The sequence below is a fragment of the Morone saxatilis genome, unplaced genomic scaffold (genome assembly GCF_004916995.1).
Source record: "Morone saxatilis isolate NCDOM2014 unplaced genomic scaffold, NCSU_SB_2.0 Contig9, whole genome shotgun sequence".
Taxonomy (NCBI): Eukaryota; Metazoa; Chordata; class Actinopteri; family Moronidae; genus Morone; species Morone saxatilis.
Window position 1 is genome coordinate 2,132,063 of NW_023340268.1, and position 18,286 is coordinate 2,150,348.

Consider the following 18,286-nt stretch of genomic DNA (forward strand, 5'->3'; position numbering starts at 1 on the left):
AAGGAATACTTCAACATTTTGGGAAAAACACATTTGCTTAGTTAAATGAGATTTTAAGATTAATCAAAGATTGATACAGTTCTAGTGGTAAACAGCTAGCCTGGCTGTGTCCAGAGTTAAAAAATGTGCCTACCAACACCTCTATGGTAAATTCATTAACAAAATGTAATTTGTTTGTTTAATCTGACAGAGAATTGTCAAGAGTTTCACTGCTTCTAGTCCTTATGCTAAGCTAACTAATCCATTCCTAATGGATGGATATGATGTTTAATTATCTGAAATGTATGCAGTATTTGGTATATTTCTCTTTATGCAGTTGCCAAATTAGCAATAGAAAATGTTGTAGCTTGGTTTAAGGGTAGTTATGGAAAGCTTCACCTGTGTTTGAACTCAAATAATCAAATTTGAAGCTGCACAGAGTTAACAGTTTCATGTTTAAATCCACTCATCGTATCTGCCTGGATCTTAAAGCAGTCCCACAACAGAGACAATTCTCCTATCTGAACTAACTGAGACACATTGGCGCAAAGTAAAGCTGCTTCTCCACAAACAGGCACCTAGGGACCAAGAGATAAGAGCAACATTCAAACTAACAGCAGTGGGTGAGCAATCAAGAGCTTTCCTCTCCTGTTTGGTTTGTTCTGATGTCAGACACCAGCTGGGATCTGTGGCTTCACATAACAGGATTTGCAGATATGTACCTTAATGATTACCTGTTGCTCACATCAGAGACGTTAAGGTGCAAACCGTGTGCAGCTCAACCAACCTGCTCTGGCGCATTGATGACTCCTGTGTTGTAACCGAACTGCAGAGAGCCGATGACAGCGGTGCCCAGAGAGAACAGGAGATAGCCTGTTACCTGATTACCTTCCTGTGAGAGAGAGAGCGAGAGAGAGGGGGAAGAACGGGGGGAGAAAGTTGCCATGAGAAGAAGAATGGAGGAGAAGCAGCAGAAAATGCAGATGAATGTGGAAATAAAAGCAGGATGTGGAGGAAGGAGACAAAGAGAGAGAGAGACATAATAAATATGAAATCTGAGCTCATAATCACATTTCCAGTAATGGCAGGCGGCATACAGATGCAATTAAACTGCGATGCTGACGCCAGACAGGTCGGTGATGCAGCACACATTATTATTATAAACAATAATATCAGGTATCAGACGGTAAACAAACGACACATAAATACACATGGAGCCAACAAGATTACTCATCATGTTTAAACTAAAATCACTACGACTGCCATGACATCAGCTCTTTATCTCATTCATGTAAACATAAATTTATAATAATCCTAGAAAATGACAAAACCAACAAATATAACTTTAAAACCAACATGAATACACAACATTTAGGGGATAAACTATATATTTGTATAAAAGTTTAGAGGCCCTACACACTAAGTTTCAGTTACGTAATCTGTTGCTTTAATTGTTTTTATGATTGTTCTTGAACATGGTCAGCTAAATGCAAATGAAATTCAGTTCCACCAGCTCTGAGCCAGCCCCCATAATACTCTCGATTCATCTCCGTAATGAAATCAGTATAAAAGGAGCAGTCGCTGTGGTCATGGCGATCATCTGACCCTCATCAAGCCAGCATAAGAGGTAGCATATCATTTATAAATCAGATTATTACACACTGATCAGAGTCCTGTGTCAAGTCAAAACTATTTTTCTTTTTCTTAAATTAACTTAATTGTTCTATAAAGCCTATAAACTGATCCATAATAATGACAATAACACTGACATTTATACTGAGAGGAGATAACAATATCAAACCTATATTAAAATAGTTTTAAATGATCAGATTTGTCATTATTCCTTTATAAATTTGTTTTCCTTTTTTTTCTTTCTTATCATTTTTACCTATTATCAAAGTGAGAAAACTAAAAGTTCTTATAAAACTAACTTTGAGACCATCAGAACAAAAATACCCAAAGTTGGTGCAACTCAGTTATTATGCCGACTGGGCCGGTTCATTGTGGGAAAATGGATAGAAACCACGACCAATCTCTCCAGAGAAAAAATAAAAATAAGATGATGATAATTCTCAGAGGGAAGGTAGGACTAAAACGTTTGGGTTAAAAGTCAAATTAAAGGTCCAGTATGTAACATTTAGGAGAATCTTTGGGTAGAAATTGAATATAACATTCATAGGTATGTTTTCATAAGTGTATAATCACCTGAACACTGTGGGTCACCCTCCACGAAGGCCTGCTCTATCAAGGATATAAGTAACAGCACAGCACAAAATGTCTGTTGATTAAAGGACAGGTTTACTATTTGTTGACATATTACCAAGTAAATATCACCACTACAAACCAGATAAAAGGGTCATTTTTTATTGGTAGAATTAATATATAGACATGTTTATTATCCTGTAAGCTTCCAAGTTTCCAATAAGCAGACTGACCCTGGAATTTGAAAGTCAAACAATATTTAAACTGCTTAAACTGCTGCAGAGTGGTTGAGTTTCTTTAAAATTAAGCTACAGGACTTGTTATTCTATATAAGGTACATTTAATTATGTTTTATCTATCCATCACTCCATTTCCTAAACTGCTCATCCTTTTCAGGGTCATTGGGGAGCTTGATTCTATCCCAGCATGCATCAGGCATCAGAAACAGAAATTTCCAGCTGTCAAAATCCATAAAAAAAGGAACGTTTGTTACTGGACAGCAATTAGAGTTCAGTAAAGGTCAGAGTTTATTAAACAAGTCTTGATATGAAATTCCTGGCAGGTCAAGCTGGGTCACAGCAGTAGGAATTAGGCCACTGTGTCTTTGTTTGTGCTGATGTCTGTAATAAACAGGCTCGCTGCTGACGAGGCAGAATGCGCTGCTGTTATTTGAGACAGTATAGAGACCTGGACAGGCCTCAGGTGATCCACTGCCCTTGGCACAACAATATCAGAGCGAGGTCACACAATATTAGCATTGGACTGCACTTCTCAGGGTTCGTTTCAGCCGGGTGGGTGTTGGCTGCTCTGGACCAATCAGACAACGTGAGAGAAACATGAATGGGAAATGATGTGAAGGTCAAAGTGGAATTATTCAAAAGAGGGATTAGAAACTGCTGAGACGTGCAGTGATTTCTTTTACATTTTGTGGCCTTTATGTGAAGCTCAGAGCATCAGTAGTTGAAGCCGAGATCAGCAGCTACTGACCACAACTTCTGACTGTCATCTAAGTACAAAGACGTGAAATGGCAGCACAGCGTGTGACAATTTCACATTCATTTTCTTGACAAACATCCGCCTGGAACAATCCCTGTTTAAGCCTTGACTCGAACCAATGAGCCATGAGATGAATCATGATGCCTTTTAAGTGAGTGATAATACACAAGCAGGTGTTCTGATGGATGAAAAGAATGAACGAGGCGAAGGTAGAAACAGCATTATTCACCTCTGCCAAGTTAGCTGAAAAAGGTCATTATGTTTGACAGGGAATCCACTGAGGGAAGAATGTCAAAGCTTGTGATCATCACACAGTTCTACCATCCTCTCTCCGAAGAGCAGTACTACCGGGTCTCAGGTCTGTAGTTTGGTAATTTGAGCAAACAAATTAATTTAGGAATAATTATGCAACATGTAAGGAGAGAACCGAAATAATGAAGGCGTTATAACTACATTTTGACATAAAGTAGGCATTAGTGCTCATAGGACCTTATTATTATGATGTAAAAAGGAAATAAAAGAAACATATGAGTTAGTAGAATGTGTTTTGCAACAATCTCCACCTTCTACTTCTTCTTCTTTGCATTCATTGAATAAATCATCCACATAGTCCATGGAATCTGTTTAGAACCAAGATTTTTTAAAAATCTTTTCTCAGAGTTAATGAAATCTGCTCTTTGGCCAAATAACCTTTTTACTGTTGTGCTGTCTCCCTTTGTTTGCATTAGTTCCCTGAGGATTTAGGTGACATTTACAAGCAATCAATTATTCGGTGAGCCCACACAGACTGAAAGCCACCGCATCTCTCTGGGTGTGTCTGCAAATGGATGGCTTGTATTCAGTATCTAAAATGGATACCAGATAGAGACCTTTGAAAGTTTGATATTTTCTCTCATTTCTTAATTGTCAATTGGCTTTCAGTTAAAACATTAAAACATTTAAAAAAAAGTAATAGATATTTAATGTTTTCTCCATATAATGACTGGTGCAGCTTTATAATATTCACTCTCAGTAGGTTTATATAAATAATATTATAAATACGATATGACAATCTGTAAGCATGTAATAAGACCAATTCAATGATTATTGCAATCCTTGCAATTGTATATTAAACAAAATGCAGAAATGTGGCCTTTATTATTGGCCTATGTGATAAGTATGTATTTTCATCCTGTCAGAATAAAGCAAATGCAAATTAGATTGCTTAGTTTCAGTTTTAAAGTAGTCCTCCTTTAATTTAGTATTGCACCTCCACAAAGTTGGGGCTTTGCCAGTGACACATTAACACAATCGATGCAACAGAAGTTGACTTATTATTATTCATTTTTAATCCCTAGTATGGCTCCAAAGATGCTAGATCCTATAATTTTGATAATGCAACCAACCAGTTTGCAACACAAGCTCACTGTTATGCAATATATTCTCTAAGAGGGTTATTTCCTTAGTTGCCCCACCAACAGAACCACAGAAGGTTAGTTGGCTATCATTCAACAGCTTCCACAGACAGCAGCAATGAATACAATATATCTGCAGTATCTGATTGGTTACCCTTCACAAGTAAAAGCCTATCAACAGTGAACGCTGCAGCGCCTCAGGTGGACGGAGACTGGAGCTGTGAGTGGAGCTGTGTGTTGAGGGGAAGGCTGCAGATGTTTCCGAAGTTGCAATAAAACATCACAATCTTATAATCAGGCGCTCTTATAACCTAATCTAAGGAATTATTACTTAAGGAATTATTACTGTAAACAGAAGCAGTAAAGTGTACGGTTGAATCAACGGTCACGATCAACGGTTCACATGCATGCTGAACTGCACAGGGTCAAGGATCAACAGTAATCTGTCTATCTTATGTTAAACCCTGTATTTCTGCACAGATGCAGATAAAGATTAGGCTAAACTAGTATTATTAATATTATGCTATTTGGAGAATTAGATTCCAGTGGTGGCTAACTGTTTCTGACTCATGTGATCTAAAAATGTCCAATAACTCCAGAGCATTGTAAAGTCCAAAAGTCACAATTTATTGAAAAAAACATATATCATTTCCAAAATGAACAACATGTTTTTATCTAACAAAATCCATATCTGCTTCAAGCCATATCTGTTAGCCTCTCAGAAACAACAATTTCACTGCGGCCTGTTTGCTCTCCTGCCAACGGGGCAGTCTGGCACCAATCAAAGAGCACCATAAAATCCATTTATATTACCACAGTAATAAAAACTCTATTTTGGCTCGTCATTACAAAACAAAAATCATATCATATCATATTTTCTGCCTTTATTGGATCAGCCTACAGATATTTATGTTGACAAAATTCATTAAAGAAAGTTGACTTAATAAAAAAATACTAAGTTAATGTGATTAATCACTCATCACTGATTCAAAATGAAGATTTTGTACAAGGTTTTTTTTTCATTTGAAAACCTCAGTACCTTCAGTACAGTCCCTGATATTAAGGTACAGGAAAATGATTATATTTCTAAGGAAGAACTTAACTTAATTCTTGACTGATCCTTCATCATCCGTCTAAAATCATCAACATCACTTAAGTGAAAAGTTAATTAAATAAGACCGATGAGATGAGAAAAGAGCCCTGAGCGCGTCACAAGATCCAAATGTAACTCATTGTGTTGTCTATCAGCTATCTATCAACCCCATGAGACACACACACACACACACATACACACAGACACACATCCTGCTATATTTGCCCTGAAGTTCACCTTCCTCTTTTCTCTGTCTCCCTTATTGACTCTGTCCGTGTCTGGTTTTTTTGTCAAGTCACAGTGACTCAGTAGAAATTATTGGTCACGTGATGGCACCCAAAACGTCTCTGTCGATAAGGATTGACAACAAGAGTGAGTAGGTCAAATAGCTATACAGCTGCTGAAATGACACTTTAACTTGTTTGTGTTTAAGAACCAGACTCTTACTTAGCGTCTGTAAAGTGTAACGTCCCAGGATATATAGCCCTGTATTATCGTGGTGACAAATCCTTTGTTCAAATCCTTTTTAATCTTATGAATGTTGGATTTTTGTTTCCCAATCTGAACAACCTTTTAGTATTACTCAGCTCAATCACCTCTCAGCTGGATTTCAAGCATTTTAATCTCATTACTTCAAACATGACAAAGATTGAATGTCTCATACTGTTTGAAGAGGAGCAGAAACACGATGCAAATCCATGAATGCCAGCTGAAAACGTTGCATAAGGCGGCTCCAGACAAACTTCTGAGTAAGCAGCCTGTTGCAGCACGCAGATTTGCTGAACAGATGCTGTGTTACTACGGTAACCGTTGTCACGATGAGAGAATGTGCTCACACTGTCCTAATACACAAATCCAACCTGAGACCTTGCATACCTTTCAGCTTTAACACTCAGATTTGAACTGGGAAACAGTCCCACACCTAGAGGTGTTTCAAGTACAATTACTGTAAGCATGACTCAGATTCCCGCTCCGACTCATATAATCATCCTTCTCAAACTCCACACAAACGTCATCTTTCTTTCCTGCCTCATTTAAGCTCCCAGTCTCTCTCTCCTCCCTCCCTTTCCCTCCATCCAAGCAAGAGTGTCCATAAAGCTCCCTCGCCCCAACCTCCTGCCTTCCTCCATCTCCATGGCAACAGCCTGGAGGTGACAGTTTTATTGACACAGGCTGAAAGTAACCACGGCACGGCAGCCACGCCACGCACGCACACATGCGGCAGGGTCTCATAAACCAAAGTAGCACTCCTGCTATAGTGAATGTGGGTGTGGACACATGTATGCACTCTCTCACACATACACACACACACACATACACACACACACAATGACTACATCTGACCCACATAGGGTCCGAGCCAGCCAATGCAGCTTCTCCAATCAACTTCCAAATAAAAGCAGGAGGTTAAATGTATTGAGCTGTGTTTTAGGGCTGCAATAACTGTTGATTTATTGCATAACCATTTGGTCTATAGAACAGCAGAAAAGAGAAAAATGTCCATTAAAATTTCCAAGAGCACAAGGTGAGATTATCAGACATCTTATTTTGTCAGAACAACTATCCAAATATCCACTTTACTAAGACATGAGGGCAGCTAATTCTTACATTTGTGAAGCTGGAACCATCAAATGTTTGGCATTTTTGCTTTAAAGTTGGGTTAAACTGATGAATCGTTTATCTAAATAGTTGCCCATTCATTTTCTGTCGACTGACTGATCGATGACTCCACTAATTGTTGCAGCTCTACTGTTTTGGGTGATGAAAACTGGCTGGGTGTTAGCGTGAGGGTCCCAAAGGGCTCGGGTCGTGCTTTGATGAGCTGGTCAATATTTGGCAAGAGCGATAAGAGCAGGATGCAAAGTCAGAGCAGTGCAGGACGCCCGGCAGGGACGCAGAAAAGTCTGTACACACACAGTGACACACATTTGTGCAACTAAACTTACTACTACACCAGGAGTCATGGGAGTCTGAGGTCGTGTTTGTAATTTGGCTGCCCGCTGAATTTGACCTTTGCTGTCCCTTAAGAACAGGTTTTAGCACAAACATAGCATTAGTCTTTTCTTCTGTGCACCCAGAGACAGTTGCAGCATGTTCATCCTCACTTTTAAGGCAAATTTGAATTTGTCCAAAGATTTCACACTCACTCCACAGCATACTTCCAGAGATATTTATCCTGATGTTGGTTTGTCTACAGACTTCAATGTGGCATTGATCGTTTCTATGTTTTACAAGCAACACCCATAGAAATATGAGAATGACTTGTCCTCGTGCTACACTGTTAAATATCCTCTGTTGGTGATGATGGGAGTTATTTTATAAAAACACAGTCTATTTTACTTTTTCTATTGTAACCACTTTGGGCGATCTCCATCTACTGCCTCATCTACTTCTATTTTATACATAATTATTTATTGAATCAATCTCATTGAGATCATAGACCTCAAGAGAGAGCAGCAGATAAAAAGAAAGGTAACAAAAGGACACATACAAAGCACACAGAGCATCAGAGACAATCACCTCCATCACTAAATACATACATTTCTTCTGATCTACTTCCACTTCTAATTTGATTTTCAACAGTTCCCAGAGTTCCTCTCAGCAAATCCCTGAGGAAGGGTGTGAATGTGCATTCGTCTGTGGGTAATGTGTGTACGTGCAGAGAGCGGCAGCATAGCTAGAGAGATGAGTGTGTTTTTTCAGCTATATGAAGAGGCTTCTTGAAGCTGCATTGCATTCTGGTCTATTTTATGCTACTGCAATTATAGAACGTGGAGTCTAAACCTTTACAATGATGGATTTATCATTGAATGCAATGTTTACTGGGATGTTTGGCATTGTGGAAATGTATTTAATGTTTGGAGAAGAAATGCATAAATCATCCACCCTTCTTCTAAAACAAACACATTTCTTTACTCCAAACTACCAGCTTCAATAAAAAGAAAATTAAACGATTTTTCCGCTTCTGTCTCTTGTTCTGAGGATGTTCAGGCCTCATAAATACACAGGACAGTAATACTGAGCACAGACCTACATCATATCAAAAGTACATCGGCAACACACACATCTGCAGCGCTCATGTGTGAGTCACAGAGTTATTATGGTACACATACAGGCTCACACCGCCCACACAGCCCTGCTCAGACGCTGCTCACACACGTCCAGAAACCACAACTCCACTGAACTCTTGAAATCAATCACTCAACTGTTCATGAATGCATTATTAACTTTAAACACCAAGTTAATAATCAACGCTAAATAAAAGCACTTCAGAGAATATGAAGAAAGAGAGCCACTCGCCTGCCCTTCCATCTTCTAGAGATCTAGCTGGATGATCACCAGGCCAATGTTTCACTCCAACTGAGGGATGCAGGGAGGAGATCTTCAGGTGGTGGTTAAAAGCTTTGCAGGACCCGCCCGCCGGCGCTGACAGCTGCAAAAAAAGGAACACACCTGATTAGGCGCTGTCCGTGGTACTAGCCGGCTCTGGCAGGAAGGACACGACCGCTTTCCCCTCCATCCCCGCAGGACACCGATCACTAATAATCGATAGCATGCATTATACAGCTCATATCTGAAGCTATGGGAAATAAAAAGAGGACATTTTGTTGGCCTAAGTCTTTCTGTTTCTGGGGTGTCAAACTGGAGCCAGCTGCAGATTTCTCCCACCCAGCTGGTCCGATAAAAGCCCCCGGTGCTAACGCTGCCTGCAGCGGACAGTAAGGTGCCCCTCACCTGTGTGGAGTCCCGGGCCGGACAAAGGGAGCTCTCGGTGAGCTGCAGAGGTCGCTTCTCGCAGCAGTGCCTCCCTCCGTTTCTCTTCTGATTCCTCTCATGCAGGAGCTGCGAGGAGTCCTGCACGTAAACGCACGCACTTCTTTTTATTTATTTCTTTTTTTTTCAGCTACTCCATCAACCTATGAAAAACTGGGATGCTGGGATGTCGTGCCGTTGCCCCGCCCTCTGCTCTTACGTGCAGGACTCCGTGTGTCTCTCTTTGCATCATCACCGCGTCCCGTGAGCCGCCGCGGCGCCAAGCTCCTATTATGGTTGCGGCCTTTTATTCGGTTAGTTGGTCAGCTCAGTTGACGAAAGCGCGGGCGCATGCGCGGAGGGATGGTCCCTGAGGGTCGTGAGGATATGATTGTGATCACCCCACACCCCTCCCTCCCTCCCTCCCTCTCCCTGTGGTGTCCTCCTCGCCTTCCCATGATGCCTCTCGCCGGGCGACCTTGACAGAAGCCGCTGGGTGACTGATGCTGATGCTGCGGATGCTGATGCAACGCGGTCCGTTACTGAGGCAACGGGTCATGCGGTGCGGCTCGGATGATGCTCCAGTTGTAGAAAATGATTACTTTTCAAAGCTTTTTGTGTATTTGCAGACAGAGACGGATTGTGAACAGCCTGTCCATGTCAGTGTGAAGTAAAAGCGCATTTATAGGGTATCAGATACTGCACTCACTGCAGGTCCCCCAGTCTTATGATCTGCTTGTGACTCAGAGACAATAACAAAAGTCAGCTGTACACATCATGGAGGTTTGTGTAAAATGGTTATGCAATGAATTTAGTGTGATTCAGTTCTGTAAGAGTGAGTTTAGAGAAAATCTGCTGCTGAATGGAGCTCATGGTGAGATTGTTCACTCAGTGTTTTCCCCATAAACATTCAGTGTCAGACTTTTGGGTCAATAGGAGAAGAAGTCCTGTAAGTGTTTGTGAAACCATAAAATTCTACCAGCTTACAATTTCATGAGAACTGGGCAAACCCTGTCTGCTGATGAAGATCATGTGACATACTCTAAAGCTCTGGACCAGCTACTAAATGGAATCTGTGTTGGGTTTTTTCCAACTTCTACTTCCTACGTTTCGAGGAGCAATTTCTTCTTTTTTCTTAATTACTTGTCTTTACTTTACTTAATATATTGGTACTTTATTTATGTAATATTGCCCTTCTGTTTCGTATGCCATTCCTATGTTGTACTAAACCCTCTGAGGCTACATAAATGAAAATCAATTCATTTTTAATTATTAATGTCTCCATTCAAAAATAAGAAGAGAATATGTTACGATACATACATGATACCTCGACACTTATTTACGACCCCATCCCATAAAACTCCATCAGTGTCAGTGTCAATGAAAGTGGTCTTCACTACTCACAAGACTGCAGATTAATATTTAATATATACTCATTTAACTGCATTGTGGAGGTCTCTGGGCCCTATTTAGTGGTACATTATTTTCACTTTTCAAAATAAAAGCTCACGTTTGTAAAAAATATAATGCACATATTCCTGGCTCTAACGTTCATATTTTCTGGTTATGTAGCTGGCTGATGTAGGGGGACGTTCTCAACATTAGTTTGAGCAGGGAATCATTATCAAGTATAAAGAAGGACAAATACAAAAGGAGTTCACAGTAACATTATATAATTTATTTAGTTGCTTCTGTACAGAAAAAGCAGATGCTTCATGTTAAGATACTACAGTGGATAAAAGGTAAAGATGGATGGAGAGGAATGTGTTTGTTCAGATCTTCCCGGGGAAAGATCCCGCCTCCACCTGCTCGTCCCATTTCTGAACCTGCAGGAGAGAGAAAGAGGAGAGAGAGGGAGGCTTAAAGACGGACCAAGATATCATTCTTAAGGTAAAAACTGGACCTTAATACCAGACATCATGTAGGTAGGATTTCTATGGATAGATGATAAAATGTGCTCAGGTATGGCTTGAGATAGAGAGACATTTGTGTATTTATGGTTGATCATAGCAGTTCTTAAATTATGAAAACAGACTAAATAAATATGTAAATGTATAGTCGTGTCAAGTCCTTCATGTGGCTCTGTGTAGGTCGCTGGTGTGAAAACAGCTTTGGTGTAGCGTACCCAGCTGATGGGGCACAGGCTCTTGTAGACCCTCTGGTACCACATGCAGGGAGTTGTGTCCTGGTCTTTGGCGGACAGAGCTTTGTTACATCTGTGGAAATCTGCAGGGAACACAGAGAGAAAGACGAGACGCGTCAGAGCGGGAAACAAACAGCCAGCAGCGATCCCCGACAAGAGAGCCATTAGTCTGAATCAGCACGTTCCATAACTTAAATAAACTCGCTATGACAATTAAAGTCCATGGGATATATTCATTCAATTATGGATGAAACCTTTTTTTAAATGAACTACATACTTTAGGTTGCAATCATGCCCTCATTCAGTCCCTACGTCTGTGTGGTTTCACAAAGCACTCGCTTATAGCTACTTTTACTTTGAAAATCAGCAGGCAAGCAGCAGTGATCGATACTGAAGATGGGTAAACGAACCGTTCATCCAAACTGTAGCGCGGCCTGAAATGAAGCTCAAATACAGCCGCTTCCAGATGTCCTCCCGACTAAATAAAGACCAACAAAACAATAAAAAATGTAAATGGAGGAAGGCTGAGACAGAATTATAACTCCCACAGCTCTTCAGTCGGCTGACTCACTAACAGAGGGTGCAATTACTCTCCAGCAGATCAACCAGCAAACCCCTGTGACACAGCAGCAAATGTGCACACTTTCTTTTTTATTTGTTGAAATAATGCAGCAGAAGCAGAAGCAGGACTGATTCATGTGAGTTTCAACACAGCTTTGATTTCAACACTGAAATCCAGACGCTTTTATTCGAACAAATTACATTTACGTACGTGTTCAGAGATAGAAGAATGTGTGAAATGAAGTTTGGGGCTGAGATAAAATGTCTGGGTTTCAGCTCTTCTCTAACGAAGAGGACAAATCCAGTAGGACAATGTTGGAAATGCTCAGTACAGTTGACAATGGCACATAAAAAGCCTTTGTGTGAACGGATGATGAGAGCTGACATTCACACATTAACTCGTCACTGTGAACACACACAAGCTGAGCAATATCAATGATGTTAAGAACAAAGGGAAGACATGCAGACGGAGGATTTAGAGGAGAGCGAAGTGACTCTGACGTAGATGTGACCCGCGTCCATCTTTACCTGCTTTGGTTAAAAGTTCAGGTTGTATTCAGCATGAGAGGAAAGGAGGGAACGGCCCTGTATCGGTCTGACACAAGGAAACATGCAGATATTCTTCATCAGTGAAGAAAGGTATGAAGAAACCTGAAGGATCAGTATTTAACAGCTCTGACCGGGTCTGCACTGTATGCACTCCATGTATGTGAGGTAAACTGTGGGAGGCAGGCGGTCTTGTTTACCCAGATAGTTCTGGAAACAGTTGCGGGTCTGGTTGGTGTTGGGGAAGCGGGCGTCGAACGGAGCCGTCCTGTAGTTCTTGAGCTTCTCATCGATATGATCAGACATCTTCAGCTGCTGGATATCTGCAGAGGAACAACAGCATGTGAGCATCTCTCAACTGGGCCCACGCTGATTAGACACAGTAGAAAAACAGTGGATGTGCATTTACAGATAGGCCATTTTTAGCCCCAAAACACGCTGTACAGTGCAGTGGATGGCAATGAGCACCTCTTGGTAAACTTTAGAGTTTGCTCAGTTTATGCCGGTTTTGGTAACTGTGTTGGGTGCCGATTTTACCAGATGGATTTAATGACTGATAAGAGAAGTTTATTTTTTCTGTACGATGTAGCGTTCAGCAATAAAACAAGAGAAATTAAAAAAACACCGCTTTTCCAAATGGAGTTCGGCGCACCGCGTCTGCATACTAAAGACAGAGCAACGCTTTGATTTGACGCTTGTTTGTTACGTTAGCCAAGAGTGGCTTATTGTTCAGTCACTATTTGTAAAGAATAAAATGAACGCTGGTTCAAAAATACATCTTATTAAAATTAACTGCAATTATAGACCTGTTCCCTGACGTTAATCTCTACCCAGAAATAGATAAATTAGCGATAAACCGGGTCAGCTGTCAGTGGATGCTAATAATTTACTGTAGGATCTACCTGTCTGCCAGAGAAATACATAAATACCTGAGATAAATGTCTTTTAATGCTATTATTAACTATGTAGACCTGCTGAGGAAGCACAAAGCGTCGTATTCTTGATAAAAGCTGTTTACCTTGCTCAGAGATATTCCGCTATAATCCCTCAGTGTCCTTTAGTCTGAAGGGCTGCACAGCCGCAGAGGACGTCGGGAAACAGAAGTGACCATTCGGGTAGTGTTTAAAGAGGCAGCACCGCCACCTGCTGGACGCAACGTGCAGGTACAACGGCAGCCTTTTATCACGCAGCCACCTTTAAAGGATGCATTACAGAATATACAAAGAAAAACATGTTATACTTCACCTCATCTGCTTAAATATTCCGCTTTAAAGTTCATTCTTGACCTTGGAAATAATCTGACTGGAAATCTTCCACTGAAAACTATTAAATGTGGTTGAGGACCTAGTTCTAACATGTTTTGTGCTTATATACTGTATATCATTATTGTCTTGTAACCTGTGATCAGTGTAGTAATGTCATAAAATATATCACCACACCACTGACATGGCTTCTATATTATTTTATTTAATGCATTCCCATTTACATTTAGTTAATTCAGTTCATTTGTATCTCTAATAATATCATTGTTTATTTTTAAAATGAAAATTGGTTAACGTTTAGGACTTTGGTTGTGGAAAGACAAATGACCTGAAGGATTAATTAGTTTAATATTAATGATTGTCGGTGTGTTGTGAAGATTCCTGCTAAAAAAAAAAATGTGAACAAACAAACCAAAAAAAAAACAACGTATTTTATTATTATTTTTATCATTATTATTAGAACAACTAATACATGTAACTAAATTGCTTCTTACCAATCTGGTTGATTCATTATATATTAATTGTTTCTTTCCTGCTTTGTTGCCTTCTCTCTTCTGATATCTTCTCTTCTGTTTTCTCCTCTCCTCTCCTCTCCTCCCTCCCCTCCCTCTCCCCTCCTCCACTCCTCTCCTCCTCCTCTCCCTCCCCTCCCACTCTCCTCTCCCTCCCCTCCTCGCTCTTCTCTACTCTCCCTGTCAGAGTAGCTTCGTCTCTCTCCTCTCCTCTCTCTCCTCCCCTCCTCTCCTCTCTCTACTCTACTCTACTTCTACTCTCCTTTCACCTCTTCCACTCCTCTCGCACTCCCTCATCACTGTAGAGGTACTCTGTCTCGCTCTCGTCTCCCTCTCGTCTCTCTGTTTCCTCTCCTCCTCTCCCTCCTCTCTCGCTATCGGTCTCTCTCGTCTCCTCTCGTTTCCTCCACCCTACCCCCATCTCCCTCCTCCTCTCCTCTCGTCTACTCTCTCCCCACTGTCTCCTCCTCTCTCACTCCCTCCCCCTCACGTATAGTAGATTGTTCCTCTCGTCTCCCTCCTCCTCTCCTCTCGTCTCCGCTCTCCTCTCCTCTCCTCTCTCTGCCCTGCCCCTCCCTCCCTCCTCCCTCTCCTCTCCGTCCTCCCCGTCCTTCCCCTCACTGTAGATGTAGCTTGTCTCCTCTCCGTCTCCTCCGTTTTCCTCTCCTCTCTCCTCTCGTCTCCTCTCGTCTCGTCTCATCTCCCCTCCTCTCTCCTCCTCTCTCCTCCCCTCCCCTCACTGTAGAGTAGCTTGTCTCCTCTCACAGATCCTCCTCAGCTGGTTGGAACATCTGGAGATGTACCAGCTCCTCCTGTAGTCGTCTCCTGGGGTGATTCGACCACACAGCTCCCTGCTGTCTGTGTTGTCAGGCTCATGTAGCCGAAACCTGCAGGAGAAAACAAAAACAAAAACACAGTCTTTAATCTGTTACCATGGCAACCACTACTCCTCTATATGAAAATACATCATAAAATTACAACAGCCTCCGGCTGTCTTTCAGTCCCCTCCCATTATGGCAAATGTAATCAAAGTCGATCCAAAGAGAAGACTGAAGATACTGTAACTAACTAGAAACATTTAATAATTCTAGCTTCCTTTTTTATTTTCACTTAATAAATACTTTAGAATTAGTGTTAATGTGTACAAAATAATTTAAAAAAGGGGCCGTTCTGGTGACCTCAAGTTGCATGTAAACCCCTCTCTCTATCCTTTCCTTTCGGGTCACTTCTATGTACTCGTTATCAAAGAACTAAAAATACCAACATAAAAATTTCTGTTAATAATTAAAGTAAGTACAGTAGGCCATATCTGCTACCTTTCCCTTAAAAATAAAGATAAAGATAACATCTATTCAGTTTCAGCCTGAGTCTTTTGTTATTTATATTTAATCATAGATAATAAATATCATCTCATATCTGTGATATCTGAGGAAGATTTAAATATATTAAATCTATATAAAGAACTTAATAAAACATATTTAATATGATGGGATTTCCTCTTGAGTACATTCAACTAAACGTGAAGTATATCTGACTTTAAATAAGATCCAATGTTTTAAAATAAGTAGTGACTGAAAAAACCTAATCCCAAAATGAAAATTAGGGTTACGTTTTTTTAAAATGAACTAACTGTGACTTTAAAGTTTTGTAGAGTAATTTAGTAGAAAAGGACTGAAATGTTTCATTCTGTTGATTTTAATGTTTGAGTATATAATATATAAACAAACACACATAAAAGTGTCTGATACTGCCCACTTTAAGTCGTGTGTTGTTTCCTTTTAACTGTTTACTGTATACACATTATTATTCTAAGGTATGTTGCTTCTCATTGTGTATTTTATTGTGTTATTTATTCATTTTTATATTTAAATAATGAGGAAAGTTTGTCTAAATCTGCACAGACTCAATAGATTTAACCTATTTTGTGTAATAGAGTATATTTTTTTCTTCACAATACAAATATTTTACTCAGGGGTTTATCTGCATTTCAATATCTTCAAATGGAATCGCTCGTCTCAAGTTTCCTGTGTGTCCTCACCCGTGAACCAGCAACATGTGACCGAACTCTCAAGCTGCAGGAAAAGAGATCAGCGTCTGGTGGCTCGTCACCTCAAGAGCCCCGTTTGTCCCTGTTTGTCCCTGTTAAACCCTCTTCAACCCTCCTCCTCCTCCTCCTCCTCCCTGTCATTACTCACTCTGGTCCCTTCTCCACCGGGGAGCCATCGCTCCACTGCCAGCTACCGTCACCACCACCGCTCCTCAGCCCCAGCCAGTAGGAGTCTCCCTGGCTCAGACTCTGGGCCTTTTTCCACAGAAACACCTGGGAAACATGTCAGAAAATGTCATCACCTTCCCCCAAACACATCTTAACTGGGAACATCAAGCACATAAACTGTGTAACACGTACAGTAAAACAGTGAAAGACAAAACCTCAGATGACCTTAAGCAGCTCCTGCAGACGTCTCCATATTTCATGGAGGTCTTAAATCTATTCTTAACTTCCCTGATGGTGTGTGTGTGTGTGTTTGTGCACTTGGAAATGTGTGATCTTACAGCTGATATTTCAGGGAAAGCATCTCAAATGTTTACAACTGGACACATGCAGAATATATTATTAATGAAGTTCCATGTCTGACACAAAAATACTGATTTCCAGTGATGTTTCTGTTTTTATGATGGAACATAAACACTTACAATAAAGTAATGAATGAAATATGTGAAGAAAATTAATCAGAATGTGTTTATTAAATATATAAACCTAGAAAAATAATAGGGCAGTGTGTGTGTGTGTTCACCTGCTCCTCCTCTGTCCTGACTGTGGCCACAGCGCCCCCCAGTGCCATGCAGCGGTACTGGCTGCTCATCCAATCGGCCCTATCCTGACTGAACAGGAAACATTTCTCCCCCTGAGGCGTCCAGTTGGCTGGACACGGTCTGCACGCTCTCTCTGGATGAAAAAAGACAGAAGGATGAATGAAATCGTATCCTCGCTGTGTTTTAATCTGCTTCAAACTCCGAATGACCTTTTCACAGCAGAAATGTCAACACAGAGTAAATTTTCATCTGTGATATGATTTTTTCCAGCTGTGAAAACTTTTACGACTACTTTATGGCCTTTCATGCAAGAATTACAGTTTTCTTAATTCAAAAGAGTCGTAATACACCAAAACACTAAACACTGTCTACATGTTCTCCAGTGTTTTTAATTCATCTGGTTGTTTGATTAAAATTAACTGCTGCACATTATGCATAATTGTAACAATCTTGCAAAATATAAATGCAAGTACATCAGTATTTACATAACAGTGTATTACATAAAGTACATAAAATGCTATAAAGCAAATATATAGTTCAGTGCAATGAATGCTTGATGTCCACTGCAGTGTGCACTTATAGTTTCAGTGAGAGAGGAAAAACCAGAGAGAATTCCTGTTATCTGAATCCAAAATGGGAAGCTGACATGGTCACGCTTGAACTGTTTGTGTACTTTTGCAAATCACTATGCAAATCGGAGCTGCTGGGTCAAACGGTTTTTGCAAATAATTCCTTGTGTTTAATCTGCAGACGAGAGCCCGACTCGCCCGGATGACGGGTAAATCAACAGTGACACAAAAAATATAAAATAGATTTTCAGATTTTCATTCTCATGTGGTTATTCTGGTACTTTTACAGAACTCTCTTTTTTCTTTTTTTCTTTCCTTATTTCTTGATGCAGTGAAAAAAAGCTAAAGCAAGATGTTGATGAAGTACAGAACAGATATGATTCATTGTCAAGAAAGTGTTAATTTTTATGTAAATGCTAGCTAAGCTAACAATGCCAAAAACCAAAACCAGGGCTTAGGTGG

The 18,286-nt window shown here is 40.4% G+C and overlaps 2 protein-coding genes and 1 long non-coding RNA gene across 3 annotated transcripts in view; all 3 read right to left on the minus strand.

Moving 5' to 3' along the window:
* slc2a3a (solute carrier family 2 member 3a) overlaps positions 1-1,590 on the minus strand; it is a gene marked incomplete in the record, with an annotated part of 12,126 nt that extends 10,536 nt beyond the window's left edge. The window contains 2 exon segments of the mRNA XM_035681879.1: positions 767-871; positions 1,585-1,590. Coding sequence (XP_035537772.1) covers positions 767-871; positions 1,585-1,590 — 111 coding nt within the window.
* Positions 1,591-11,079: 9,489 nt separating this feature from the next.
* LOC118342341 (cytochrome c oxidase subunit 6B1-like) lies at positions 11,080-13,833 on the minus strand. Its single transcript, XM_035680831.1, has 4 exons — positions 13,686-13,833; positions 12,868-12,990; positions 11,543-11,643; positions 11,080-11,243 (listed from the first exon to the last, which is right to left on the minus strand). The coding sequence occupies exons 2-4, from the start codon at positions 12,971-12,973 to the stop codon at positions 11,190-11,192; spliced, it is 261 nt and encodes an 86-aa protein (XP_035536724.1). The 5' UTR covers positions 12,974-12,990; positions 13,686-13,833; the 3' UTR covers positions 11,080-11,189.
* Positions 13,834-15,137: 1,304 nt separating this feature from the next.
* Positions 15,138-16,919, minus strand: LOC118343007. Its single transcript, XR_004797521.1, has 3 exons — positions 16,849-16,919; positions 16,637-16,761; positions 15,138-15,328 (listed from the first exon to the last, which is right to left on the minus strand). It is a non-coding gene; the product is annotated as an uncharacterized LOC118343007 (long non-coding RNA).
* Between the last annotated feature and the right edge of the window lie 1,367 nt (positions 16,920-18,286).